The 27,981-nt window shown below is 43.9% G+C and overlaps 1 protein-coding gene across 1 annotated transcript; it reads left to right on the top strand.

Annotated features, from left to right (window-relative positions):
* The first annotated feature begins 27 nt into the window (after positions 1-27).
* sec23b (SEC23 homolog B, coat complex II component) lies at positions 28-27,953 on the top strand. Its single transcript, XM_063200239.1, has 19 exons — positions 28-174; positions 2,049-2,331; positions 4,900-4,957; positions 10,034-10,120; positions 11,067-11,303; positions 11,922-12,004; positions 14,575-14,719; positions 16,433-16,591; positions 17,863-17,978; positions 18,828-18,951; positions 19,964-20,044; positions 20,524-20,613; positions 21,049-21,155; positions 22,637-22,790; positions 23,580-23,657; positions 24,374-24,535; positions 25,545-25,631; positions 26,112-26,333; positions 27,167-27,953. Exons 2-19 carry the CDS (start codon positions 2,054-2,056, stop codon positions 27,254-27,256), a joined length of 2,358 nt encoding a protein of 785 aa, XP_063056309.1. The 5' UTR covers positions 28-174; positions 2,049-2,053; the 3' UTR covers positions 27,257-27,953.
* Positions 27,954-27,981: the final 28 nt, after the last annotated feature.

Below are 27,981 nucleotides of genomic sequence, written 5' to 3'. Positions count from 1 at the left end.
CTGAATGTGGTAGTAACACGTCATTCCACATCGGAGAAGATACCGGTCGGGTTGAGCTCGGTTGAGCGGAGTTGCCAGCCGAAATTTCCTTGCCCATCTGCTTGTTTCCGAGCAGATGTGATTTTTATTTTCCGGATTACCTTCTTGGATTTTGGATTTGCGGATTTAATTAAGGTACGTTCCCTAAATAACCAATTTCCTCCCGAAGAAGTAGGCCAGTTCCGTTCCTCAGGTTGAGTGGGTGAACCCCAGGATTAGCCTAGTGATCTGTCGCTTGGTAGCTAGCTGGCTTGCTATCTTATTCTTGCTCCATTGACCTACCAGCAAATATATCCATAACAATTGAGGTACACGTATTTCCAACTGTATTTTGTTTACGTTGAGGTTGATTTCAAATCGATTGGTAGGTTTGTACTGGCGCAGAATCGGCATATTCAGAGCTAAAGGTAGCCTCATCCATCTTGCTTTGCTTGACACCGCCCGGATGTAGAACCGGTGGAAAGAGATCAGAGTTTTTAAATGGCCATTGAAGTAGAGTTAAACGCTCTTTCTTGGAAATACGTGTTGAATTTTATCGTTAGATCTGTCCACAGTGCCGCAGTGTGCTTTGAGTTGTATGTGGTTTTGATGCTGCTGATGATGTGAACGTGAGGATTAATATAAGGTGCTTGATATTGGAATTCCTTTAGCATGCTGGCTCTGTGGGTGGCCGTGTCCACTGTTTTGATTATTCCTAACGTCAGCATTCTGTGAAGGGGGGAAAACATGAACCATTGATTATTGCTCCCCCGGACCGGTGTGTAGGTATGTTCAGTTCAGGTGTCCTTTGGTATTGAGATAAGATAAATGCTCTGCTGTCAACCGTGGGGCGCCCTGTGTGTGGCAAAGGGGTTAAGTGGGGAGGGACGTTCAGTTCCAACGTGATAAGAGTAACAAAGTATCGTGCCCCATTACACAATGTGTCCTGTCAATGTGCTTGCATACCAATCCTGGAGATAAGTGCAGCATGCATGAAGACACTCTATGTACCCTGAGCCTTAAGTAATTGTCTATTTTTTGACGTCTTGCTTTGCTATAAATAGCCTTGCCTTTTGTGAACACATGCATACCTGTACCTGTAGGCCTACTACAAAACATGACGGGCAACTTCAGAGTGACGCTCAAAGGCAACAGGCTTTTCACTTTTCAATTAGTCACGCCAAGCTGCATCTGGCAGGGAACACACGTCAGCATGTACTGTGCAAGAGCCTGCACAAACTTCTGATGTTGACAAGACGTGGTGTGTACCAAGATTGGGTACACACACCATTCTCTTTATCCTCCCCTGTTTCCTAAAACATCTGCCATTGTTTTGAAAAGGTGGGCTTGCTGAAAACAAACCACTCTGAACCTAAGCTGAGGACAGTCTCATTCAGACACACCTGTCCCCTCTCACTGTAGGGTTACTGTAACTTCACTGTAATTGTGTAATGTTCACTCCCTCTACAAAGTTTTAGACCTGCAAAAGTCTCACACTCTTGGTGACTACAAATACTGATGGGCCAATGTCAGCAGCAGCAGTAGCAACAGCAATTTCAACCAGCCATCATGACATAACACTTCCGATCTGATATGGTGTATTTTCCAACGCTGTGTTGGTGCCGTAACAGCTGTATCAATACGATAGTATCACATGGATGGACACACAGCAGTTTGGTGTCTGGAATGATAAGGATATTTTAGATACAATCAACAACAACAATAATTATGCACTTATTTAACAAGAAAAAAGGTATATATTTGTAATCCATTGACAGTAATGACTGTCATGGATACACACACACACACACACACACACACACACACACACACACACACACACACACACACACACACACACACACACACACACAGTATGACAGATATACCACCAGATATTGTTTTTTAGACAAAGCGTGTTTTCTTTCAAAACAAAATATATTGTTGATGCCCTGTTACCAGCATGGCGGATAATGATATTCACATTTTTAATCGAATAATATTCTGCCTTATTTTCTTGGGTATTTCAGACACAATGGACCAACAACAGCAGCAGCAGCAACAACAACAGCAGCAGCAGCAGGCGCAGGCCTCCCTGACCTACCAGGAGTTCATCCAGCAGAATGAGGACCGGGACGGGGTGCGTTTCAGCTGGAACCTCTGGCCCTCCAGCCGCCTGGAGGCCACGCGCCTGGTGGTGCCCGTCTCCTGCCTCTTCACGCCCCTGAAGGAGCGGCCCGACCTGCCGCCCGTCCAGTACGAGCCCGTGCTGTGCAGCCGCGCCAACTGCCGCGCCGTGCTCAACCCCCTCTGGTGAGTAGTGGTAGCTATGGAGACCCGAGCACATGAGGCAAGCCCTTCATACAGACAAGAACAAGCTGACTCATAAACAGGGCTCTAAATGAACACCCGCCAAGTGGCCAAATGCTGGTGAAAATTCAGTTTGGCTGGTAGAAAAGAAAACTTGCTAGTCACTTTGACCCATTAGTGAGTGTATGTTTATAAGAACATAAGAACAAGCTTAATCATAAACGTACTACATAAACAAAACTGCAGAGCCATGCTCCAACCCCCCTCTCATGACGAGTATCCGGAGCTATCACCAATGAACACATTCACACTCTAACAAACATACAGGGTCCTACTAATGATGTGAAGAAAACCATCTCTAGAGTAGCCTAGCTGTGGAGAGCGAACACACTTGGGAATATTGTAGAATTTGAGTGGTTTTCCTGTTGTTGGGTGATGAACTAATATTGGACTGTTGAGGAATTTTGGTATGAAACTTTGCCTGTGCCTGTGTTCCAATTAGTTGGACACAGGAATGTGGCATGTTTACTCTTACTGCGTCTGATATCTTGAGAGTTCAGAGCTGGAGCCTCTGCCCGTTGAAGGCCATTCGGCGAGAAAGCAGTGTGCCCACGCCTGACCTTCGGATACCAAGTTGTCCATATGCGCTATCCATAAGCGATAGGTGTTTTAACTGTTTTTATGATTTGTCATTACAGTAGACATGGTGACAGCGTCTCCCATAACTAGGCTTAATATCTTTTGCATACGTGTACATGAGGAAGAGGTATAAAGACTTTTGCCATCATTTCGTCATTCGTCAGAGATGGGATCCACTGCACAGTAAATCTACTATGACACTACATATCTATGAACAAACACACACACGAAGCATAACATTAACAAGCAGCGCATCACTGGAGGGGCATAACCCCCCCCCCCCCCCCCCCCCCCCCCCGCCCCCCCTGATGAGTAGCAGTTGCGAAGAAAGCAAAAGCACTCACGCTTGAACTCAAGCTTGCATAAAAGCAGGCACAATCAGACATAAACATACACAAGCAAATCACTGCTGGGCAGTGCTGAAGAACCCCCCAGACACAAGCCCCTCTAGACGCAAAGCAACAAAGAATTTGTGGTCAGGTTTTTTGGCTTGTGACGTTGTGAGATGCATTCCGTACACTAAAACATGTCACTTCAAACCATTAAGAGTTGATTCTTTTGCCTTCAAGGGAAACTGCTGACAAATTCACGCTTGTTTTGTTTGTTTCAGCAGAGCCACCCCAAAGTGCTCCATAATAGATGATGGCATTTACTGCCGACCAGTTGCCCTCTTTCTCCTGTTACCAAAACTGTAAAGGCGTCAGATGAAACTGTTAGAAAAAAAAGTTCAGGGGTGCATTTCTCAAAAGCATAGTTGCTGACAACGGTAGCTACTTTGTTAGTTGCAATGCAATTTTCCATTGGCAACTACCCAAACTACGCTTTCGAGAAATGCACCCCAGCATTGTATTCCCAATACCCAACTGAGGTGTTAACACGTCCCTTAAGCAATCACTTGTCTTTGTTGTGATGATGATTTCAAGTCTTTGATGAGTCGTGGTGAATGTTGCCTATTGAAAGGGCTCATCTAATAAGTATGTGCAAATAGTGAGGAGGGTGTTTATTCTACGCATTTGGTGACATTAGCACTGTATGTGTGTGTGTGTGTGTGTGAGGGAGAGTTTGATCATCAGTCACACTGATGGGCCTATTGTATGGGCCCACCTGCCAGGTCTGTGTGAATACAAAAGTGTTTATTTATCGTGTGTGTGTGTGTGTGTGTGTGTGTGTGTGTGTGTGTGTGTGTGTGTGTGTGTGTGTGTGTGTGTGTGTGTGTGTGTGTGTGTGTGTGTGTGAGGGAGAGTTTGATCATCAGTCACACTGATGGGCCTATTGTATGGGCCCACCTGCCAGGTCTGTGTGAATACAAAAGTGTTTATTTATCGCTTGTGTGTGTGTGTGTGTGTGTGTGTGGTCTTTCTAACGCCCCACTCTTTGGAAGTATTAGTCAGTTTCCACCACCAATCTCTGTTGATATGACCGTTGGCTACATTGCATATTGTCCAGAGTGCTTGTTCTGATCTGTGTCGTTCTGTTTCTGTGGAAATCACAGTAGTTTTAATGGTAATTGCTGTTGTTTCATGATGCAGCAGTTTCTGTCTGATTAGAGAGGACTCTTTATCAAATATTTTCTAGGTTCTCTTGTCTATATGACTGGCTACTTGTTGCAGTGTGTCGAGTCTGAAGATTAGAGGTTGCCAAGTCCACCACCGATTTTTCTCTGATAAATAACCAACCACAAGACCGCAAAAACCCACGACCACTTTAAATCAACCCTCAAATAATTTATGTTTAACACCATTGCTAATACGAAATCAGGTGCTACCAACAGTTGTTTCACATACCTTGGTTTATTTGTAATGTGTTTATGAAGCAAAATTTGGTCATTTTGTCGCAGTCTGTTATGATATCCATTTACGACACGGTCCCAGGTTTTTAAGAAAATGTGTTCCTTGTGCTCATGGCCACTTTTGCTTTTCTTGCCTTCTTTAGCCAAGTGGACTTCCGAGCCAAAATCTGGGCCTGCAACTTCTGTTTCCAGAGAAATCCAGTGAGTAGAGCCTGGCCCTGCCAAGACACACAGACACACAGACACACAGACACACAGACACACACACACACACACACACACACACACACACACACACACACACACACACACACACACACACACACACACACACACACACACACACATTTCGGCACAGACTCATAGCCTTCAATTAAATCAACTCACTCACTGCCAAGTGCCAACTCATGTTAAGTAAACTCCAATGCAAGGAAAGCTATTGCGTAACTTTCACTGGATTACACCTTTGCCACACAAATGATACAACGTCATCTAGTCAAAGTCCATTATGAATGACTTAAGTTGTCAAAAAAAAATTCTCTACACTGGAGTCAAAAGTGCCAAAAGTATTTATTTTTTTGAGCTGGATGCTTTTTCATGTTTCATGCAAATGGATGTGTTTGTAGGTTGAAAAGGAAGTGTAACATTTTTACAGCTTAGTTCCCTTGACCATGACCTGGCTTATTTTCCGGTTTGTTTTTTTACTGTACAGTACCTACCAGACATGTGGACTCGAGTCCAGTGACTTGGACTCGAGTCTGACTCGAGTCAGCGGTGTGAAGACTTGCGACTTGAAATTTCAAGATCAGAAAGGACTTGCGACTCGACTCGACTTGCACGCCTTTGACTCGGGACTCGACTTGGACTTGACAGTTGTAACTTTCAATGACTTGGCGTGACTTGCCATGTTGGGTCTAAAAAAAAAAAAGTCCAAGTCCAACCCTTGTTTTCAGAATGCAACAGCCCGCCCACATTCTTTGTTTGAATCACGTCATTGTCCTAAGCGATGCTATGCCATTGGCGGCCGAAGCAGCTGGCTTGGACGCCGCGACCAGCGGCAAAAACACCATTTTTTAGTGAGTCTCCAGAACAAACATAGCCTACATTTTAAACCATCGCGGAAGTTAATTTATCTCCCTCTCAGCCCCAACTCATTTTGCATTCTTAATAGGGTAGGCTATGGAAGTTTGCACTGTGATCAACAAATATTTTCTATCAATGTTGTAGGAAGTGTGTGTGGTGGGGCGCTGTGATGTGCAACACGCGTCTGTAGGCTACACACGTGAAGCTCTCGCTCTCTCGCCCCTCGCTTTCGACAGAAATTCAATGAGAACCAAGCTGTCTAAATATTTTAGCTAAATTGTGATGGACATTGATTGTTGAACATTAGGCTATTTAAGCAGTTGAAATAAAAAAGCACACACTGCTGACATAACCGAACCACAGGACTTAATCTATTGTTGTTTTATAAAAGAGTACGCCTATCCGTTTTGCTTTCCCTGTCCTTTATGAATGCGCTTGCCTTCAGCCCCCGAAGGCTGTTACAGTAGGCTATGTTCCGCTCCCACACACTATGCTTGCGAGTCAGTCACTTCAAAGTGAAATTCAGCCTTGCGAATAATTTCCACCATCGCGGACAAAACCACGTTATGATGAATATATGGCGAGGTAAACGTTACGAATATGGCCTGCTTTTAAGTTTCCCCCAACCCAGGATGTGTCCGTAGGCTATATTGCTTGATATCCCAGGGCTATTTCACGACCACAACTCCACGCGCTGAAAATGCATGTTAAGCTCGCGCTTAGTCTAGAAAGATAACCTCTCGGTAACATTTTTTGCATTGACCAGCCACCATCGGTTGAGTATTGGAATCAATACAAAAAGACACGTTTATACATGTCTTAGTCTTCCAGCATGCAATCGAAAATAGGCGAGCAGAGAACACTTGGTCTTGCATCCATCAAAAGAGCTCCACCGGTTGCCTACTTTAGATGCTGGGTGAATGGTTCCAAATAATTTAGCCTATTTATGACAGTCTTGCAAAGAGACAAGACAAACGAACAAAATTGTCAAATAATTGGTCAAGGCGCGAGATGAGGAATACTGCATGGCTATTGGAAAAACTTTGAAGAAACTAAGCGCAAGCAACACTGCTTCCCGCGAAGCTTGCGCATGGCTATAAACAAGCTATGCGCCCCGAACCTCACTGCTTGTTGTTCAATGACTTGAATCGAAACATTTCTAAGGACATCAGGGCTATCTTTGGAATACCGCCTCAGCCAGCTGAAAGCAGAGTAGCAGTGTCCCATGTGTCAAATGGTAAGATAATGCCATAGGCTACCTGTTCCTTGAAAGTTTTAAAACTCAGCCTTGACACACTATCATGCCAGCCACATCAGTTCAAACGCAATCTTTAATGCAGCCTATCGTGAAGTTTAAATGTAATGTGAGATAGAGGTTGCAAGCTACTGCTGAGCAGCGCAAGACATAGGCATGGGTCGGCTCCCGTGGATAAAAAGCATGTTCCCTCTCGCGTGCTGCTCCCAGCCCAATCCTTGCGCGCGCGAACCTTGTATCTCGTGGTGTCGACACCGCTTTATCTTATGTTTCTCACAGTTCGAACTACATGCTTCGTTTGGTATTTTGGGGGAGTTTGGAGTCGCTGCTTGGAAATGACACGTTAGAGCTACACGACGTCAGCACTGGAGAACTGGGATGTAACCCTGTTTTCCAAATTAACAAAAATTAGGAAACATAGAAGCAGAACTTTGTTTGGCTACAATCTATGACCTGGACGGTGAACTTAATCTTTTTGAAGAGACATGAACTGAGCATACAAGTGCCTTTGAGGGGGAGGAGAGGGCGATTGGGGAGAACAGGGAGACCAGAGCATGGCGCGAGGCGCATATTCATTCGGGAAAAATGAGAGCGAAATGTTGGATAGGGCATTACACACATTCCTTCTTCCTACACTGTAGAAGCGCAGAACAAGGTTGCCTCGTTGCCATAACTGACATTCTGCAGCGCTAACGCCATGTTTAATTGACAGCGTGCTGGCGAATAGTCTAGTAGCCTAATATAATTAACAAGACGTGGATTAATGACTGTGCAAACGAAGTTCTAACTTGGACTGTGACGCAGTAAAAATGGTTGGTGATGGGCCATTGCGGCATTGCGACAATGCCGATATCAGCTTCAACAATAGTAGAGTAGAGTAGAGTAGTAGAGTAACTTTATTGATCCCCAGAGGGAAATTCAGGAAATTCATCATTACTTTACCAGGAATTTAATCCAACTAACTAGGACTACTTTGTCCTCATTTCTTAGCCCATATGACAAGTGTCTACTAGGCTAAATACTGTTGGCACGTAGCCTACAGCAGACTATAGCCTAGTACTGCACCATGCATGTGCGTGCTCATTGGTGGGTTCACAGTTATGACACTGTCAATGCTCAGCTTTGGTTCACAGATAATGGGATGAAGTGAACATCATGGACCAGCTGAGACACTGAGACAGGGCTGTCTGCTGAGCTGTGCTGTTAACTCATCATCCTGTCTCACATGTGTAGCCCCACCCCCCATACACACACACACACACACACACACACACGCACGCACACACGCACACACGCACACACGCACACACACACACACACACACACACACACACACACACACACACACACACACACACACACACACACAGGGCTCATTTAAAAAAAAAAAAAAGAAATTGATTACCCCTACTGTATGTCATATCTTGGTGAGCTTAATATGGTACCTTAGGGAAAATGGCGTCTTTTAATGCCAAACCAAAATGTTTACATTAGTCGAGTGTTACACTACAGTAAAGAGAGGGGGGAGGGTGGCTAGCACCTGTAAGACATGAATAGGCTACTACTTTCACCCTTGGCCTTTGTGGGTAAATTCAAACATAGTACGCTGAAAGTGTGAATCCGCGTTTTCAGGTCGGAAGTGTAATATGCCCCCCTAATGTCTTGACAAAACCTTCCAGCCAAAGCTGTCAGCGGCCCTGCCTGTGCTCCTAGTGAAAAAGTTAACCATAGTCCTGTCCTTAGCGTTATGATGCTAGAGTCTGTATAACTTACAACCTTGACTAGATATGACCGGCCCACCACCAAGACCAGGGTGGGGTAGTGGAAAAGGTTTATGCCATCAGATGATGGAACGGACACACACACATACGCACACATTCTTGCAAACAGGACTATTTGCCCACTGGACAGTAAATATTTGGCATATGGTTGTTCCTTTCTTTAAGTACAAATTCACATGAAATGTATTTTTATGTGAAAAAAAATATGAAATTAAATGTCATTTTACATACACAGCACAAGCAGTAGTTTGGTTTAGACTGATTTCTCTGCAACTGTTTTAGTAATTGTCATCTTTTTACTCAGGTCTCATTATTATACTAATGAATTTATGATCGAAATTGTGATTGCAAATAGAAAATCCCTTTGTGACTTGTTAAGGACTTGAAAAAAAATGAGACTTGGACTTGGACTTGACTTGGCTGGGGTACGACTTGGACTTGGACTTGACTTGGTCAGATGTGTCTTGACTTGTGACTTGACTCGGACTTGAGTGGAAAGACTCGAGACTTACTTGTGACTTGCACGTTAGTGACTTGGTCACACCTCTGGTACCTACATGTGTCAACATAGTATCAACAACAATATTAGGTATTTACACTGAAAACCTAATAATAAACCAACGGTACCTAAAAGTACAAACCTGAACTATAAGTACTGAACTATATAAGTTTAGGCCTACCTAATAATCTGAAAGGGGACTTAAAGCAATAAACATAATATCTGCTAATTTTCCATCTCTCCTTGAGAGAAATTATTGAGTTTTACCACAGAGAAATTATAACATTTTACCTCAGAGAAATTTAGTTTTACCTCAAAGAAATTATTGAGTTCTCCAGTCCTTCCAGGCGTTCTCTGAGCCTGGCCTTGCAAATTCTACCTCCAAGATAGCAGCATGATTTGAATCCTATAGGACCAGCTAGCAGCTAGCCATTAGATTCAACAAAAACTGCTAGCTTGGAACTAGAAGTAACATTACCTTAAGAACGTCTGGAAGAACAGGAGAAAGATAAAACTCAATTATTTGTCTGAAGGGGAGGAGTAAAATGATCTTATTTCCAGAAATGCTGTGGTATCGCTTTTAAGTAAAGTAAGTTCTCGCTTTGTATAAAGTTCCTTTTGTCTGAACCTTGTTCTCTTTGACTTCTTTCTTTGTCTAGTTCCCTCCATCTTACGCTGGCATCTCCGAGGTGAACCAACCGGCTGAACTCATGCCTCAGTTCTCCACCATTGAGTACATAGTGCAGGTAAACACATCACTGTCATCACCCCCCACCCCACCACCTCCACCTATGCATGCACACAGAGCACACAACATACACATACACAAAACACACATACGTATGGAACACACACACACACACACACACACACACACACACACACACACACACACACACACACACACACACACACACACACACACACACACACACACACACACACAGGGCATACAGAAAGGCTGAACTGTACACACAGAAGATTGTACCGTCCTCACATGTATGGGTGTGCACACACTCGCACAGAGTGGAACATGGGTGAACCTGATGCACTGCCGCAGTGGTTGGCTGATAACCACTGGCTCTATTGACTGTATTAAAATTCCGTCATGGAATTTAAATATGGACTCTTCCATATAAGGGAAAGTCAAGGTTTTTTAATGTATTTAGCATCATAATGGCGGTATTGTTCATTGGTTTAAAGGATTTATAATGGGGCCTACAATTTCATGTGTCCCTAACTGCTATTGCTAAACCCTATTACTGAACCCCCTGTCACCATTTGCATTCTCCAAAACACACTTGCTGAATCTCAAATGGCGCACTTGTGCACTATGTTTCAGTGCCTAACTAATACGCCGTACGCACTGAAACATGAACACTGAAGTGCACAAGAGCACCATTTGAGATCCAGCATCTATTTTGTGGTGTTTTTTTGTTGTTGTTTTGATTTAGCTTAAAAGACAGTTGGTATGTATTCGTGCCTATTTAAATTATTATAATTTTGACCCTCTTCTCTTGCTGTTGCTGTCCCACAGCACGGTCCCCCGTCCCCGCTCATCTTCCTGTATGTGATGGACACCTGCCTGAAAGAGCAGAACTTCCAGATGTCCCTCTCTCGGCTTTCTTTCCGTATCCATCCATCTATCTAACCCACAGTTGTTCTTTTCTCCTCCTCCTCCGCTCTCCGCAGCGCGGTCCCCCGTCCCCCCTCATCTTCCTGTACGTGGTGGACACCTGCCTGGAGGAGGAGGACCTCCAGGCGCTGCGGGAGTCCCTGCAGATGTCCCTCAGCCTGCTCCCGCCCAACGCCCTGGTGGGCCTCATCACCTTCGGCCGCATGGTGCAGGTGCACGAGCTCAGCTGCGAGGGCATCGCCAAGAGCTACGTCTTCAGGGGCACCAAGGAGCTCACGCCCAAACAGATCCAGGTGAACACACACACACGCACGCACGCAATGCATTGCAATCAGGGCTCTACATTTTTTGTTTTGTTTTCACCAGCCAAAATGGCTAGTAGATCCTAATCTTACATTTCACATCACGGACCGTAGTGTTTTATTGGTGTGCCTGTTTTGATTGTTGTAAGTGCCAGAGTTGTTTAAAGTAGAAGTGTACTTACGGATGTAATTACAACACTAGTGGTATATTACATGATTTCAACTTTGCAATATCATGTTGTAATTACACCTGCAAGAGTACTTCCAGAGATTCTTTAAGTATACAGAGATATGCCAATGTAATAGGTTGCTATGGGCACCTAACATGACCAGGTTCCGGTCTGCCTAAAGGGGCGTGTCATAATGCTCCTAGCATTGAATAGAACAGTCCTTAGGTCTGCCTAGGTCTGCCTAAAGGGGGATTTCCCTCCCCTCCCCCTTGCAATAATAGAACCCGGAAACAATGGGCCAATGGCACCTCTCTCTCTCTAATCTCTCTGGTACTTCTACTTTATACAACTCTACTAAGTGCACAAAGTGAAGAATTATTGCTTTATTGAGTTAACTGGGGGGCATGTGTTGTTTGTGTTTGTGTGTGGTGGTGATCAGGAGATGCTGGGTCTGATGAAACCGGCCGCCTCTGGCCAGCAGGGACGACCCCTCGCCGCCCCAGACATGGCTGCCACCTGCAGGTACGAGGAGTAAAGAGCACTCACACACTGAGTGCGTTTTAATATGTGACCTTGCCTCCTCCACTTGCCTCCTCCACTTGCTTCTCGTCATGATGACAATCACAGACAACAGCATTATATTTCAATATCTTGCAAAAGCTCAATTGTTAAGTCTTTTTCTCATTTGCAATTGGGATGATGAATGAAAAACAGTCCCTCAAAAGTTGTTGTGGCGAGGCTGACAGCTGGGAAACTTTATCGTTTTCTCCACGGAGGAGGGGCCAGGAGGCGGGACGAGGAGACAAGCACAAGTGGAGGAGGCAAGGTCACATATTGGGATGCACGCACTATCTACTCCCCCTCTCCACTCACACACCATCTACTCCTCCTCTCCACCTCTACTCTACTCTCCTTCTCTACCTCTAGTCTACTCTACGTTACGTTACTCTACTCTACTCCCCTTCTCTACCTGTACTCTACTCATACCTTGCTATACTCTACTTTATTCTACTCTACTATAATCTTAATCCCTACAATCTTAATCCCTACACTTACATTTCTCATATGGATTGAAGATCACTCACCCACCATCTACTACCCTTCTCCACCTGTACTCTACTCCTACTTTACTTTGCTTTACTCTACTCTACTCTATTGGTGCATTCATGTGCTCTGGGAATCATGGTATATACCAAACGCTGACATGGGAAGCACACATGAACATGCTCACCTTGTGTCTACTTCTGATAGCACATGAGAGGCTCTGATGTCTTCATCCCTATAGGTCAAATGTCTCATCTTTCTTGTGTGTACATTCTTTACTGTTTTTACATTACATTGTCTGCATTCAATTGAAAATCCATAGGGTTTGTTTTTTTCTCGTTGGGTGTAGTGTGGTATGGTGTCTTGACCAGCCAGTTAAGAATCCCTACAGTTTTTGGGGGAGCAAATCAATTCAAAACTCATTTAGGTAATCTTTCTTTGGACAAGCCATCTGTCATTGCAGGGTCTGCTATCGTCTCTTCTGTTTCTCCCTTATCTCATGCTGTCTGCCCCCTCAATCTCTTCGTCCCCCTGAATCAATTCTGTTGCTACATCTTTTAGTTTTAACCCATTTAAGCCTGACTTAGGCGCCTGGAACGACACAGACACTTCATTCAGGCTCTTGAGATTTTGTTATTTTTTTATTAAAAATGTGGGTGTGTTAGAGCTGAATGAACACATTCTAATGCAAAGCAATGGTCCTAGTGTTTATATGCAACCTACTTCATGTTTTTCTGGGCTTCAGAGGCTGAGATATTTAGGTGGTGGAACGGCCCGTATTAAGGGGCTACATGTATCTTGAGTAGTCTTTTTCTTCTCTTCCCTTTGGCTTATCATGATACTGCATCGTCTGCCTGCATCTATCTCTTCCTCCCATACCACGACAATAATTGCAGCATTTTGTGGTGGAGATCGTTTCACATCAGCAACTTCCAGTTGAGCAGGAAGTCAGGTGATCTGCCTGGTTTCCGTCTGCAGCATGTGTATGCATGTTCCTCTTTGCTGCAAGAATGCAGGAAACAAGCTCGGGCTTTGATTAACCCCTTAAGACACGGCTTTATAAAATTGTTGTTAACAGTATGGTATTGACCAAGTCGTGGTGCATTACTAAAGGGCCTGTGTTGTGTCATAGTATTGTAGTGCTATGGTAGTTACATTTCAATGACTATTACAGCGTGCCACTGGAGGTACAGCGCGCATTAAGGGGTTAAGCCGCTTTTCCATTTTGTCACAAGGTGTGACGTCACAGTGTTTGTTTGTTTCCTCCAAAGTCATCCACACATGACAAGAGGAAGCTGTGATGGTGGTGTAGTCTGTCTGTCTGTCTGTCTGTCTGTCTGTCTGTCTGTCTGTCTGTCTGTCTGTCTGTCTGTCTGTCTGTCTGTCTGTGAGTCATGGAGCATGAGGCAGACGTTGTAGCACTCAGCAGAATTCGGTTATATGAGAATACAGAAAAGGATGTGGTTCCTCACATTTCAACTCTGCCCTACTGACCTGGATTTGTTTTTGTTTACTCCTTTAACCTCTGCTGTACTATTGCAGATCATATTTTTTTCTTTGTTCAAGCTGGTATACTTTACTGACCCCTTGAGGATATGCTTTGTCCTCCCCAGCCAAGGGTTCAGCAGCCAGTTCTGTTCTATCCTATTATTCTATGGAACATCCAATTCTTTTTCATCATTCAAGTTTGCATACTTCACCAGTCGCTTGGCAAAAACATATTGACATTCTATTTAATAATCCAATTTCTTCCCTGTCCCAGCCATCACTTTGATTAATGTACACCTACAAACACTGATGTATGTTTTCAGATGCGTCCACGCATCTCTATATGAGGCTTTGTCCATCCGTTGGTCCGTCCACCTTGACGCATTTTCCCAATCATTAAAACCGCTTCAAAATGATAATAAACAACTGAAATACGATTCCCCTAAACAATTACCATAAGAAATGTCAAAAATGTTTGGACACATCGTTGCGCGCCTGTCGGACTTGTTGAAAAGTAATTAACTAATCTATTCTCTTCCACCTCCCCCGTTGTGTTCCAGGTTCCTGCAGCCGGTGCACAAGGTGGACATGAACCTGACGGACCTGTTGGGGGAGCTGCAGAGGGACCCGTGGCCCGTGGCACAGGGCAAACGCCCACTCCGCTCCACCGGCGTCGCCCTCTCCATCGCCGTCGGACTGCTGGAGGTAAGTCCAGCCCAGTTTTATGTAACGAAGCTCGTTTGAAGAAACAGTTTGGTGGAAAATGAAAGTTGGTCTGTTAACCCATTCAACCATAAGGCACCTGCAAAAAATGCCTGCTGAATGTCTAAGCCCTTTTTGGCATTTTGCTTTCTACAAGAATTTGCATAACCTCTGCACCCTATATCCCACTTATTAGAGGTAAGTCCAGTCCAGTCGAAGCTTGTTTAAAAGAATAGTTTGGTGGAAAATGGGTGTCATGGGTGAGCGGTTAGGGCGTCAGACTTGCATCCCAGAGGTTGCCGGTTCGACTCCCGACCCGCCAGGTTGGTGGGGGGAGTAATCAACCAGTGCTCTCCCCCATCCTCCTCCATGACTGCGGTACCCTGAGCATGGTACCGTCCCACCGCACTGCTCCCCATGGGGCGCCACTGAGGGCTGCCCCCTTGCACGGGTGAGGCATAAATGCAATTTTGTTGTGTGCAGTGTGCAGTGTTCACTTGTGTGCTGTGGAGTGCTGTGTCACAATGACAATGGGAGTTGGAGTTTCCCAATGGGCTTTCACTTTCACTTTTCAAATGAAAATTGGTTGGTTTGTTAAAAGGTCATGGCGAGTGTACTGAGGATTAATCCAGAGCTCACCTCCTATATCTCACCCACTGTATAACTCTTGTCTTTTTCTACTTTGATAACTTTTATAACATGGGAGTGCCCCCAGTGGCTCAGGATTTGACTGAACATTTTCAGAATGATTAGCAGGATTTGGTGTTAAGGTTCAGATTAGTAACTCGCAACTATTTGATTGCAAAAGTGCACGCACATAAAGATCTGCAAGAATTTGCATAACATCTGCACCCTGTTTCCCCCTTATTCATGGGTCGGTCCTACTTTATCAGCTCATGCACGATAAGACACTCCGCTACACATACTTTAAAAATAAAAACAAAACTTTGTACTTTTATCACAATCAAGTATGAAGTAGTACACATTATAGTACATGTGTGTTGTTACATGCAAGGTGTAGATAGTGTTGCATCAGTTCCTCTGACTAATCAACATCTGCCCTTTATCGTCTGTGTGTGTGTGTGTGTCTGTGTGTGTGTCTGTGTGTGTGTCTGTGTGTGTCTGTGTGTGTCTGTGTGTGTCTGTGTCTGTGTCTGTGTCTTTGTGTGTGTGTGTTTATCTGCTAAATGTACCCTGATAACAGCAGTAGTAGTAGGTGTAGAGATAGACGTGGCAGGCATTTTTTTTTGCAGTCAGTGCAGTTCAATGCACTGCAACAGCGCTGTGTACTGACCTTAGCCTGCTTTCGCTATCGCTTTTGCCATGTGGCACTGTTGCGTAACGCACCAAAGTTGGGAACGCCATGTCTTTACCACTACACGCTATCAACTGACACATTGACAACTCGGATGACTCCTCCTCTGTGATTCATTCAATTTAACTTTCATTCATTCAGCAACCATAGTATATACACGGTGCTCATCGATCATATCTGCGCTAGAAAATAGTGTTTGTATTGATATAGAAAAGTATCAAAGAGACTATTTTTATCTCTGCATTTTTATCTTTCTGTAAACTATATATGCTTAAAATATTAAAATATCTATCTCGGTCTCTCTCTCTCTCTCTCTCTCTCTCTCTCTCTCTCTCTCTCTCTCTCTCTCTCTCTCTCTCTCTCTCTCTCTCTCCACATCCCATCACCCCCTCCCCCTCCAGGGTACGTTCCCCAACACCGGTGCCCGTGTCATGCTGTTCACGGGCGGCCCCCCTACCCAGGGCCCTGGCATGGTGGTGGGCGACGAGTTGAAGACCCCCATCCGCTCCTGGCACGACATCCAGAAGGACAACGCACGGCACCTGAAGAAGGCCACCAAGGTCCGTCATCGTCAGTCATATGTTCCCCACCCCAAAAATTGCTTTTTTAAATTCAATTCTGTTTTATTTGCACATGACACATGTCCAGATTCACACAAGACGGATAGTACAAATACGTATCAAGAGAGACTAGGGCAATCAAACAGAAACGACACAAAATCAGTGATAATAAAAGACAAAATCAGCGAAAATAAAATATATACACGTTAGTGGTGTGAATCGGCACTGCCCTCACGATCCGATTCGATCACGATTCGGGAGGTAGCGATTCGATGCAATTCGATTCTATGCCATCCGATCCGATCCGATCCTGAAAGCAAAGCAAATGTTTAATCAGTCATGATGAGGCAATACAAGTAGTCAGATACTGAGCAACAATTTATTGGCTGTTTTCTGTATCAGTCTGTATCAGTCTTGCAATGTTTTGAAGTGCTTTTATTTAATTTAACATTCATTTGCTCCCGAAATATACATGGAAGTAATTGAAACTTAAAAAAAAATGCTGGATCGATTCTGGAAATTGCCGAATCGATCATTGTTGACACCACTAATACACGTACATACAGTCTATCCAGTGCGCTCTCAGCCTGCGTCTGCGTCAGTGACGTTATAGTAGTAGCAGGCGTCAGGGTGGTGAAAAACGGCTAATGTCACTATTGTATGGATCTGATTAAATTATGTATTTTTGTGGATTACCTAAGAAGCGTATACATTGCAGTACATTAATTGCCAATTACACATTTATTTCTGGCATTAGCTGTGGTTGTATCACCTGACGTGAAGTCTGAGCATGTCATTGACCCATATTTCACCACAGTGAAACACTACTCAAGGGTTGTCTAAATGGTTGTGTAAGTTTTCAGAAAGTAACTTTGATCGAAATATTGGCCTTGAACAACATAATAATCTTTGTGGAGATTGTTTGTTTGTTGAAATATCAGCCTTGACCAAAATAATATCTTTGTGGAGAGTGTGTGTTGTGTGTGTGATCTGTATTCTGCAAGGGTGTGCCCCCCCAAAACCCATGAATCAAGATCATCTCATATCAACATAGCCTTAACATTGCTTTTTTTCCCCATTGAAATTTGTATTGCTTTTTCACAATTACATAACATAGACACAGACAAATACCTTCACAAACACAAGACAAAAGGAAGGGGGAGGGGGCTGCAGTGTTGTAGCTTGGGGTTTAAGTCATTTGAGTTCTCATAAACATAGTCTAAGCCTTAACATTCTTGTGTGTGTGTGTGTGTGTGTGTTTCTTTCTGCAGTACTATGAGGCTCTGTCCCATCGTGCCGCTGACAACGGCCACAGCATGGACATCTACGCCTGTGCCCTGGACCAAACGGGGCTCTTGGAGATGAAGTGCTGCTCTAACCTCACTGGGTGAGTCACAAGCACAGACTCGTGCATACACACACACACACACACACACACACACACACACACACACACACACACACACACACACACACACACACACACACACACACACACACACACACACACACACACACACACACACACACACACACACACACAATCTCATACACACACAATCTCATACACATACTAGTACACCTGTCCATTTACCATAACGTTTATATGAGAAATTCAGATTGCGATGTAGTGTGCAGCGGAGGGCCAACAAGGACAGTGTGGCGTGGAACGTTGGTAACACCTCCCTCCCGAAGCCTCAATGCAGTGCGGTAGCGCTGGGTTACCGGACCTGGTCTCGTACTGTGCCTTCCATTCCCGAACAGATGTAGTTGACGAGGTGGCATGTTCGGGGCCGCGAGGGGGGCGAGCTGCAGTGGTGGACAAAGTAAAAGGAAAAGTACTTTTGTGGTGTAATTACAACAGTAGCACATGTTATTACATAGCTGTTACGCCATTTACTCCATTTTACCTACCTATTGAGATAGACTTTGTTATTACTGGAAAAACAATAAAAACCTAACAACCCACCACAAACTCAACCCAACCTGTGCAGAATCAGCTTATTGTAAGACAAGTACATTGGTCAACTTTTTACCCAGATAAGTTATCTGTGTTGGAAAGAAACTGTGTTTCTTTTTTTTACTTTTACTTTTACTTTGTCCACCACTGAAGAGCTGTGCAGGAACACTTCGGTCTCAAGTGCAATTTCTTTATTGTCGCCATACCATGTGTGAATGTGAATGTGTATGTGAGCTCTGAATGATCATTCCTCTCTGCCTGCTCTCTGTTCCACAGAGGTCACATAGTGATGGGAGACTCCTTCAACACGTCGCTCTTCAAGCAGACCTTCCAGCGGGTCTTCACCAAAGACTACAACTCAGAGTTCCGCATGGCCTTTGGAGGATCCCTCGAAGTCAAGGTGAGAGAAAAAGGGAAAAAAAAAAGATTTAAAATGGTATTTGTCTTGGTTTGGGGAGACACTTGTTTGTATGTTTGCTTGTATTTACCTTGTGTTCGTGGGTTGGCGTGGGGTTCTTTTTGTGTCATGTGACCTAGCTCTACCTGTTTAATACCTTTTTCCACCCGCAATTGTTTGGCCCTGATGAAAACAATGTGTCGAAACGTGTAGGCATGTTGCTAGAGTTAAATAAATAGCTTTTTAACTTTAGTAAGGAGTGCCTCAAAACTTTTCTTGAGACGGGTTGATGTGTTGACATTTATGGAAGTTGTGGCCTAAGAAGATGGGCTTTTAATCTGAGGGTTGCAGGTCCGAATCCCACCCTTGAATCCAGTCACTTTCTCAACTCTTGGCTAATAGGAGGAGGGTGGCTGCCATTTTGAAAAGGGGTCCTCACAACTGACTTGACACACAGCTCTTTCTCTGGGCTAATATTTAACTGTTGCCCTTGTTTACTTTGCAAGTAACGAGCGCCTCTCTCACTCGTTCAAAATGGAGGACACTACACCAAAAGCAAACCCACTTGAATGTTTGTGTTTTAGGAGGAGATGATTTCTTTTCCTTTGATGTCAGCAGTTTGGTTGCACAGAGGACTGAAAAGTCTTTGACTGTGTCAGGAGCTTTCTATTCTACCTAAGCAAAGCTAAAACTTTAAGCTATGCCACTGCTGACTATATAGAGAGTTCTAGCAATGTTTAGTAGATTTAGTTTGTTGTGTTTGAATGACAGGCTGTTGCCCTTATACTGCCTGGGTAAACTGGGACTGTCCAGTCCACTGTTGATGGATGACATCTGTCCATGTCCAATGTCATTTTTTTATGTAATGGGAAAATGTGATTTGGGAATCTGACTGTGTTGTTTGTTTTCATGTCTTACACTACATTTGCTAGAAGAAACTTGCCCCACAGGAGACAATAAAGCTGCTACTACTACTATACTGTTCCTCTCTAACTGGTTTTGTTGTCCTCTCCAGACCACGCGGGAGCTGAAGGTATCGGGGGCCATCGGTCCCTGCGTCTCGCTCAACGCCAAGGGACCCGGCGTCTCAGAAAACGTGAGTAGAAAGAAGAAAGTCAACAGATTATCTTCAGATGTGGATAGTTTACTGTTTTATTGGGCAAGTGCCAAGACTAACGTTTCAACGTTCTCACGTCTTTGTCAGACTCATAGTCATCAATATAGTCAATATCTTTCTCTTCTAGATGATTAGAACGTGACTCACGGCGTTCAGCATGACCTCCTTGTTAGTCGCTTTGTTCAAAAGCGTCTGCTAAATGTTATGTGATGTAAAAATAATAATTTAAACCGTATCATTCTCAATAACAGTTGTTAACCAAAGAGATCACTCGAGAGCTACTTGACTACTTCTTTACACTTGAAAGCTCCATGAGTTAATCCCACTGCTTACCTGAGAATGGCCATGACAATCTCTACACAGTAATAAGTAACATGTTGCATGTTTTCTGTGGACCAACATTAAAAAAAATCTATATATCCAATTTCAAATCCACCCTTTTTTTTCTCTGTTTGCAGGAAATGGGAGTGGGTGGTACGACCCAGTGGAAGGTGTGCAGTCTCAACCCCGCTACTACGCTGGGAATCTACTTTGAAGTCGTCAACCAGGTACGCACAACACGCTGTTGGCTGACTAAGTACAATAAAATACAGCATGTATTTATATAGCGCAGTATCAAAAGAGTGAAGTTGTTTCAAAACGCTTTCCAAATACACATGCACATACAGTACACATTCACACACGATCTCTGTAGGCTGCCGTACGGCACCGGTTGTCCAGGGTTCATGCGAGAAAGTGCATACACACACACGCCCGCAGACATACAAAATAACACACACATAACTAAAATCCCTAGAGACATCTCTCATCATCTCTTTCCTTCTACCCCCCCCTCCCAATTTGTATAACTAAGTAACTGAAAATAGTAGCGAGCCTGTCAAGTATTTATTCTTTTTAATACCACAACATAACATGGGTAACATGGGCAAAAGTGTGTTGTTTTCCTTATTTGATGTCTAGTCTGTGTCCCTCTCCTTCTGCAGCATAACGCCCCCATCCCCCAGGGTGGCCGGGGGGCCGTGCAGTTCATCACCCAGTATCAGCACTCCACCATGCAGAAACGCATCCGCGTCACCACCGTGGCCAGGAAGTAAGTATTACAAATCACATTACATAGCACTATACCGACATTACACTATATTACATTACATCAGAGAGACTGGATAATAGGGATGCACCGATGCCAATACTGGCACCCGATACTGCTCATTATACTCGTACTCGTCAAGCACTTGCCGATACCAGGAACGATACTGCTATTACTTAAAACAATGCAAAATCTTGTCATGTTCTGTGGACTTGAAAGCAGCATGGAAAAAAGTGCCACCTCGTACATTTACTAACATTTAAATCTACATGGAAATGGACAATAAAAATATCACAGGTGGAAAAAAAACAAGGCCATGCATTTATTTTCATTGTATTTTGGTGGTAAAAGGTATCGGTATTGGTACTCTGTATCGGCAAGTACACACATTAATGTAGTCGTACTTGTATCGGATTTCAAAAAAGTGGTATCGGTGCATCTCTACTGGATAACACTCCTAGAATCTCTGATTCAGTAATACATTACGAGTTGGTCATTGCCATTCTGGAAACAGCTGGTTTTATAACAGAGGCTGTGTCTTAAGGGGCTAAACTTTTTAAAACTCGGGTTGTCAGCCTTAAGGGGCTAAACTTTTTAAAACTCTGGTTGTCAGCCTTAAGGTACTGATTCAAATCGGTATTTGTCGTCCCATTCGTTTGACATTTACTCGGACATTTAAGCCAGAAAAGGGTTGATGAAACTGTATTGTCGGCGTCTTTCCTCTGACTGACTGACTTATCCTGCCTGGCAACATTCAAGTGGTTTTTAGCCTCGGAGAACTATGACGTGTCTCAGCGGCCACTCCTTGCAATGGACTGGCCTTGACGTGTGTACCTGTGTGTGTGGGCGGATGTCACTTTAAGTGTTTCCCATTGTTTGCGTAGGAAGCTGTTTTTTGTTCTAGCTGCTCTTTATATAACACTTTCCTACTGTTTGCGTAGGTAGCTCTTTTGTTACCTGTAGGTCTGTGGGCATACTATGTACGTGTGTGTGTGTCCTTTTTTTTTAAGATGCAAAGAAGTGTTGAAGTGTTCTAATTGTCGCCCTGTCACTTTGTCCCCTTCATTTGTGTAGTATTGTGTGTGCGTGATTCCGTGTGTGTGTGTCCATATTGGTGTGTCTTCGTAGGTGTTTATGGAATTTTGTTAGCATGCTTGAAGTTGTGTGTGCTTGTGCTAATTTGTGTGTGGGTCCGTGTCTGGACACTGGTGCGTGTGCGTGTGCGTGTTTGAGGGGGGGTTAGAATCCAGCTTGGGTCGTCTCCCAGTCCCAACCATACCCCATCTCTCTCTTCACATTCCGCTTCTTGTCGATGTTCACTATCCTATCTGCATTAAAGGCAAAAAGGCCATAAAAATATCCTTTAAAAAAACAAACAAACAAAAAAACACAAACACAAACCCCCCCCCACACACACACACACACGCATCTCATTCAACATCTTGTCCCCTTCTCCTCTCCTCTCCCTCCCTCTCTCGCTGCAGCTGGGCGGATGCGCAGTCCCAGATCCAGCACATCGAGGCGTCCTTCGACCAGGAGGCGTCTGCAGTCCTCATGGCCCGCCTGGGCGTCTTCCGGGCCGAGACGGAGGAGGGGCCCGACGTCCTGAGGTGGCTGGACCGGCAGCTGATTCGCCTGGTGGGTTTGGAGCAGGAGGTTGGAACCGATGTCTCGAGGGCCGTTAACGCCCCTTGAGGCCGCCTTATCCAGCCCCCGATATAACTTTTAATGTTATGCAGTTTCACATGAAATATGACCTGGGGTGAATTTCTCCAAACCAAAGTTTCGTACTACATTAGCTACTTTGTTGTTTTCAATGCATTTTCCATTGGCAACTACCGAAGTTGCTAACAGGCTAATAACTTCTCTTTTGAGAAACTCACCCCTGTTTTGTAGAAAAAAAAAACCTACGAAATTATTTTTGCAATACAATAAAGATATTTTTCAGGGATCCTAGTGAAGGTGGGGTCTGTTGTAAAGGTGGCCGCCTTCAATATAGGCCTAAAGTGCAGGGGGAAATCCTGGTTTGTGTTCATAGTACGGCCCTTGGAGGACTTTATAAAATTTGAAGTGGCCCCTCGAATGAAAACGGTTCCCCACTTCAGGATTGCCATTCATTGGCTGGAGGACTTGTCAATCATTAAATTGATGTGGGGAACTGGGAAGTATGGAGAATTAATGGGTGATATTTTTATCTTTGTGGTATTGGGCTACTTTTGGTTGGTGAGAGACCGACTGAGTGACAGACGGTGGGAGGCAAATGTTGTCTTGAACAACACTGCCCCCTACAGATAACAAATCCATTTCACTGGTTCTAAATAACTACAGGTGTATTAATGGAGAACTCCTATTTAGTGACTAGTGAATTATTCAATTATATTTGTATTATTCATGCATGTTCTGCGTTTCTTCTTCTTCTGTTTGCAGTGTCAGAAATTCGGCCAGTACAACAAGGATGACCCCAACTCCTTTAGACTCTCACAGTCCCTCTCGCTTTACCCACAGGTAACATTTGAGTTTGGAATTAAAATTTGAAATATTTTTATCCTGCCGTTATGGTTTGTTTATTGTGGTGTGTCCATTTGGTCTGAAAATCAAAACGATTGGGTTTTATTCCAAGCCTTCTTCAGTCTGATCAGAGATTAATCTCTCTGTTTTCTTCATTCATTCTTGTTTTCATCTGGTCATATAAATTTTTGTGAGTTGGTTTGTTTGTGTTCGGTCCATAATATCGCCCTCCCCCCTCTTTTACCTAATGATCGTTCAGGTTCCATGTGTGGTTTGGGTCATAAGGTTAATTGTTAGGGCTGTAAAGATATTGGATCGAACCGAGAAATTGTGTTGCTCAGAGTCACAATACTGTATGGTGGCGCAAGAAGGCAGTATCGTGATACCTTTTCAAAGTTCTGTTACCCTTCAGTCCAGACAACAACCATGTGATATTATGTGATGGTGCTAAGCTTCAAATCATCATCATTGTTATTTTTTAAAACTTAATTAAAATTATTAGAAGCCTCTTGTAATGTATTCTACATATTAGCCATCAGAGTATTTTTTTTTATAATGGTGTAGGTCAAAACTCGTGATATGAACCAAATCGTGAGTTTAGTGTATGAGTTACAACCCTAGTTAATTGTGCATTGGTTTTCTGCTATTTGTTCTTGACTTGTGTCATATTTCTCCTCTTCTCCTTCCTTCTTCCTCTCCTCTTCTCCCACCAGTTCATGTTCCACCTGAGGCGGTCTCCGTTCCTGCAGGTGTTCAACAACAGCCCTGATGAGAGCTCCTACTACCGCCACCACTTCATGAGGCAGGACCTCACCCAGTCCCTCATTATGATCCAGCCCATCCTCTACTCATACTCCTTCTACGGACCACCAGAGGTCAGGGGCCTGTCTGTCTGTCTGTCTGTCTGTCTGTCTGTGTCTGTCTGTCTGTCTGTCTGTCTGTCTGTCTGTCTGTCTGTGTCTCTTTTTCGGTCCGTCTCTTTCTTTCTGTTTTTCTCTTTTTCGGTCCGTTTCTTTCTTTCTGTCTGTCTGTCTGTCTGTTTCTGTCTCTCTTTCTTTGTCTTTCTTTTTTTCTTTCTTTCTGAGGAATCAATCTATACTTTGTCTTGTCGTTTTGTTTTTTTCTGTTCTGTCTTCCTGTTCTCTGCTATCTTACATTCCTTTTTTGCTGTGTGCCTTTCCTTCTGAACATTGTTATCTCCGCTTGTCTCTAATTGCACAATTGATCCTTTAACCCTTGGGTCATTTAACTAAAAGTACCAAAGATGGAGGAGGTACAGTCTGATAATACAGATAATGTTGTGTAGCGAGATGCTGATCTTTCTTTTTTTCTGAGCTTCTTTTTATTTTCATTTGTAAATTGCCGTCATGTTGGTGTTTCCATGTGTCGCAATCACATTTTGTGAAACAGCAGTAAGAGAATGCTTACAGTTATAAAAAGCCAGGGATGGACTGGTAACAAAAGCCAACAATCACGTGGTTGGCTACAATTTTTGCAGTAAAGCTGGTAATGTTCGGCCCAGCCGTGTCTCTAACGATGGGGCACTGGACCGCTACGCCTGCGACCCGGATTTAATTCTGGCCCAGGTCATTTGCCGATCCTACCCAGCCTCTCTCCAAACTCTCTTCCTGTATTGCGTATTTATTTACATATTAACTTATGTCTTGCTATCTAGTGTGTTTGTACTGTATGTGTGTTTTTTTATTGTTGGCCTGGCCCTATGTGTTTTTATGTCGTTCTGCTGTGCTGTAAGACAAATTGCCTTTATAAGGACATTAAAGCTTTCAAGTCAAGTCAAGTCCCTGTCTCTCCTCCACTGTTCTATCTAGAAAAATAAACGATGTTAAAGAAAAAGATGTTAATGTTCCTGTATCTCTTGTGCAGCCCGTGCTCCTGGACAGCAGCAGTATCCTGCCCGACCGCATCCTGCTGATGGACACCTTCTTCCAGCTGGTCATCTACCACGGAGAGGTAGGCCACCACCTCTTATATTATACAGCAGTGGGGTCAAACACAAGGCCCGGGGCCAGATGCCGCCCGCCAGATCATTGAATCTGGTCACAGACATGTAGAGGGGAAAAAAACCTAAAAGTCAAAAAAATCTTTTGCCCATTATGAAGTTGCTGCGGAATCTGATATGTTAGGTTGTCAGTACTTGACTTTACCTTTTTTTGCTTTCCATTTATAGATGTATAAATTATACCACATTAATTCAATTCCAAAACAGACCATAGTCCAGTGGCGGTAGGCCAGTCCTTTTCTATTCTGGGGTGCATTTCTGGAAAGCATAGTTGTTAGCAGTTAGCAACTTCGGTAGTTGCCAATGGGAAATTTCATTGCAACCCACAAAGTAGCTAACATAATTAGCAGCTACGCTTTCCAGGAATGCACCCCTGTATTGTTGCTGGGTATATTATATTCTTACATTGTATAAATTCTGCTGTCCTCCAGACCATCGCGCAGTGGCGCAAGGCGGGCTACCAGGAGATGGCCGAGTACGAGAACTTCAAGCAGCTGCTGCAGGCGCCGCTGGACGACGCGCAGGAGATCCTGCAGACGCGCTTCCCCATGCCGCGCTACGTGGACACGGACCACGGCGGTAGCCAGGCGCGCTTCCTGCTCTCCAAGGTCAACCCCTCGCAGACCCACAACAACCTCTACGCCTGGGGACAGGTAAGGAAACACACACACACACACACACACACACACATACATACATACATACATACATACATACATACATACATACATACACACACACACACACACACACACACACACACACACACACACACCCCTTGCAGACCCACAACAACCTCTACGCCTGGGGACAGGTAAGGAAACACACACACACACACACACACACACACACACACACCCCTCGCAGACCCACAACAACCTCTACGCCTGGGAATAGGTAATATTATAACACACTTATGCATACACGTACGCATACACATTACACATACACATCCCTCATAGACCCACAACATCCTCTACGCCTGGGGACAGGAAACGAAGTCCATGCTCGAGTTATACGCACGCACGCACGCACGCACGCACGCACGCACACACACACACACGCACACACACACACGCACACACACACACACACACACACACACACACACACACACACACACACACACACAGACAGACAGACAGACAGACAGACAGACAGACACGTCTTTGAGTATCTAGAAAAGCGCTCTACAAAGACGTATGTATTATTATTATTATGTACTATGGGTGTCCTCATGGGCCTGTACTACAAAGCTGTTAAGTTGAGAGTTAAATCATCTATAACTAATACAAATACAATAATAATAATACTAATACAAGAGCTTTTCTTGAGAAAATGAGGACTCCAGGCTCTTCTATTAGATGATTTACCTCTTAACTTAATCTTAACTTCTCCCCAAGCAGCTTTGTAGTATAGGCCCCTGTTGTGTTGTGTACTGTGCTATCTGTGGTGACTGATGCACTGTCCGGTTTCTGTTGTGTAGGAGTCTGGAGCTCCCATCCTCACAGACGACGTCAGTCTCCAAGTCTTCATGGACCACCTCAAGAAGCTGGCAGTGTCCAGCTCGGCCTAAACTACCAACACCCCACCCCACCCCTACTCACTGTACCCTTACTAGCCTTGGACCAAATGGATTGTGTGTGTGTGTGCATGTGTGCGTGCGTGTGTGTGTAATTAATGAAATAAATGTGTACTTGTGTATAAGTAATGGTGTGTGTGTGCGCATGTGAGTGAGATTGCAAAAAAGTGTGATTGGCCTTCGTTAACGTGGACCCTTCGCAAACATTCATTTCTGGGGACAAATGGAAAATAATGTACGAGAAGAAGGAATTCCTCAGTCCATCCATCCACCCATCCATTAATGTTGTTGTTTATTTTGCCTTTTGTTTTGTTTTTGTTTATCTTCTTCGTACCCATTCCTTTCTCCCACTGGCACGCCTGCTGAGTCCCTTGCTGTACCTCAAATTGAACTCTTAGTGATTTTTTTTCATGTTTACTTTTTTTTTTTTTTACGTTTCACATAACTGGATAATTATGCTAATTTAAAGTTCATGTTTTGTGTCCTTGTCCTTTAGTTTGTGTGATTAAATGTTTTTTTCTTTTGTCTAAGATTGAAATCCTTAACCTAATAATGTGCCCCCAAACCAAACAAAAATGAAGTGTTGTTGTTACAATGTTCTGATGAATGAAGGTCTATGTATTATAGACTAGAAAATGAAAGAATTATATATATTTGAGAGATATAAAGACTGATATTTCAATGAAGAACATTTCTGACTGCCCTCCCAATGCCTGTTT

Source organism: Engraulis encrasicolus, chromosome 1 (assembly GCF_034702125.1).
Source record: "Engraulis encrasicolus isolate BLACKSEA-1 chromosome 1, IST_EnEncr_1.0, whole genome shotgun sequence".
NCBI lineage: Eukaryota > Metazoa > Chordata > Actinopteri > Clupeiformes > Engraulidae > Engraulis > Engraulis encrasicolus.
Note: the sequence above shows the minus strand (reverse complement) of the source record. Positions and strands in the feature narration are given on the sequence as shown.

Excerpts from the sequence above, each read along its gene's own strand:
- sec23b (XM_063200239.1), top strand. The coding sequence starts at position 2,054 with ATGGACCAACAACAGCAGCAGCAGCAACAACAACAGCAGCAGCAGCAG. Across the intron at positions 16,592-17,862 it reads ACCTGAAGAAGGCCACCAAG|TACTATGAGGCTCTGTCCCA; the intron begins GTCCGTCATCGT and ends TTCTTTCTGCAG. Across the intron at positions 20,614-21,048 it reads ACTTTGAAGTCGTCAACCAG|CATAACGCCCCCATCCCCCA; the intron begins GTACGCACAACA and ends CTCCTTCTGCAG.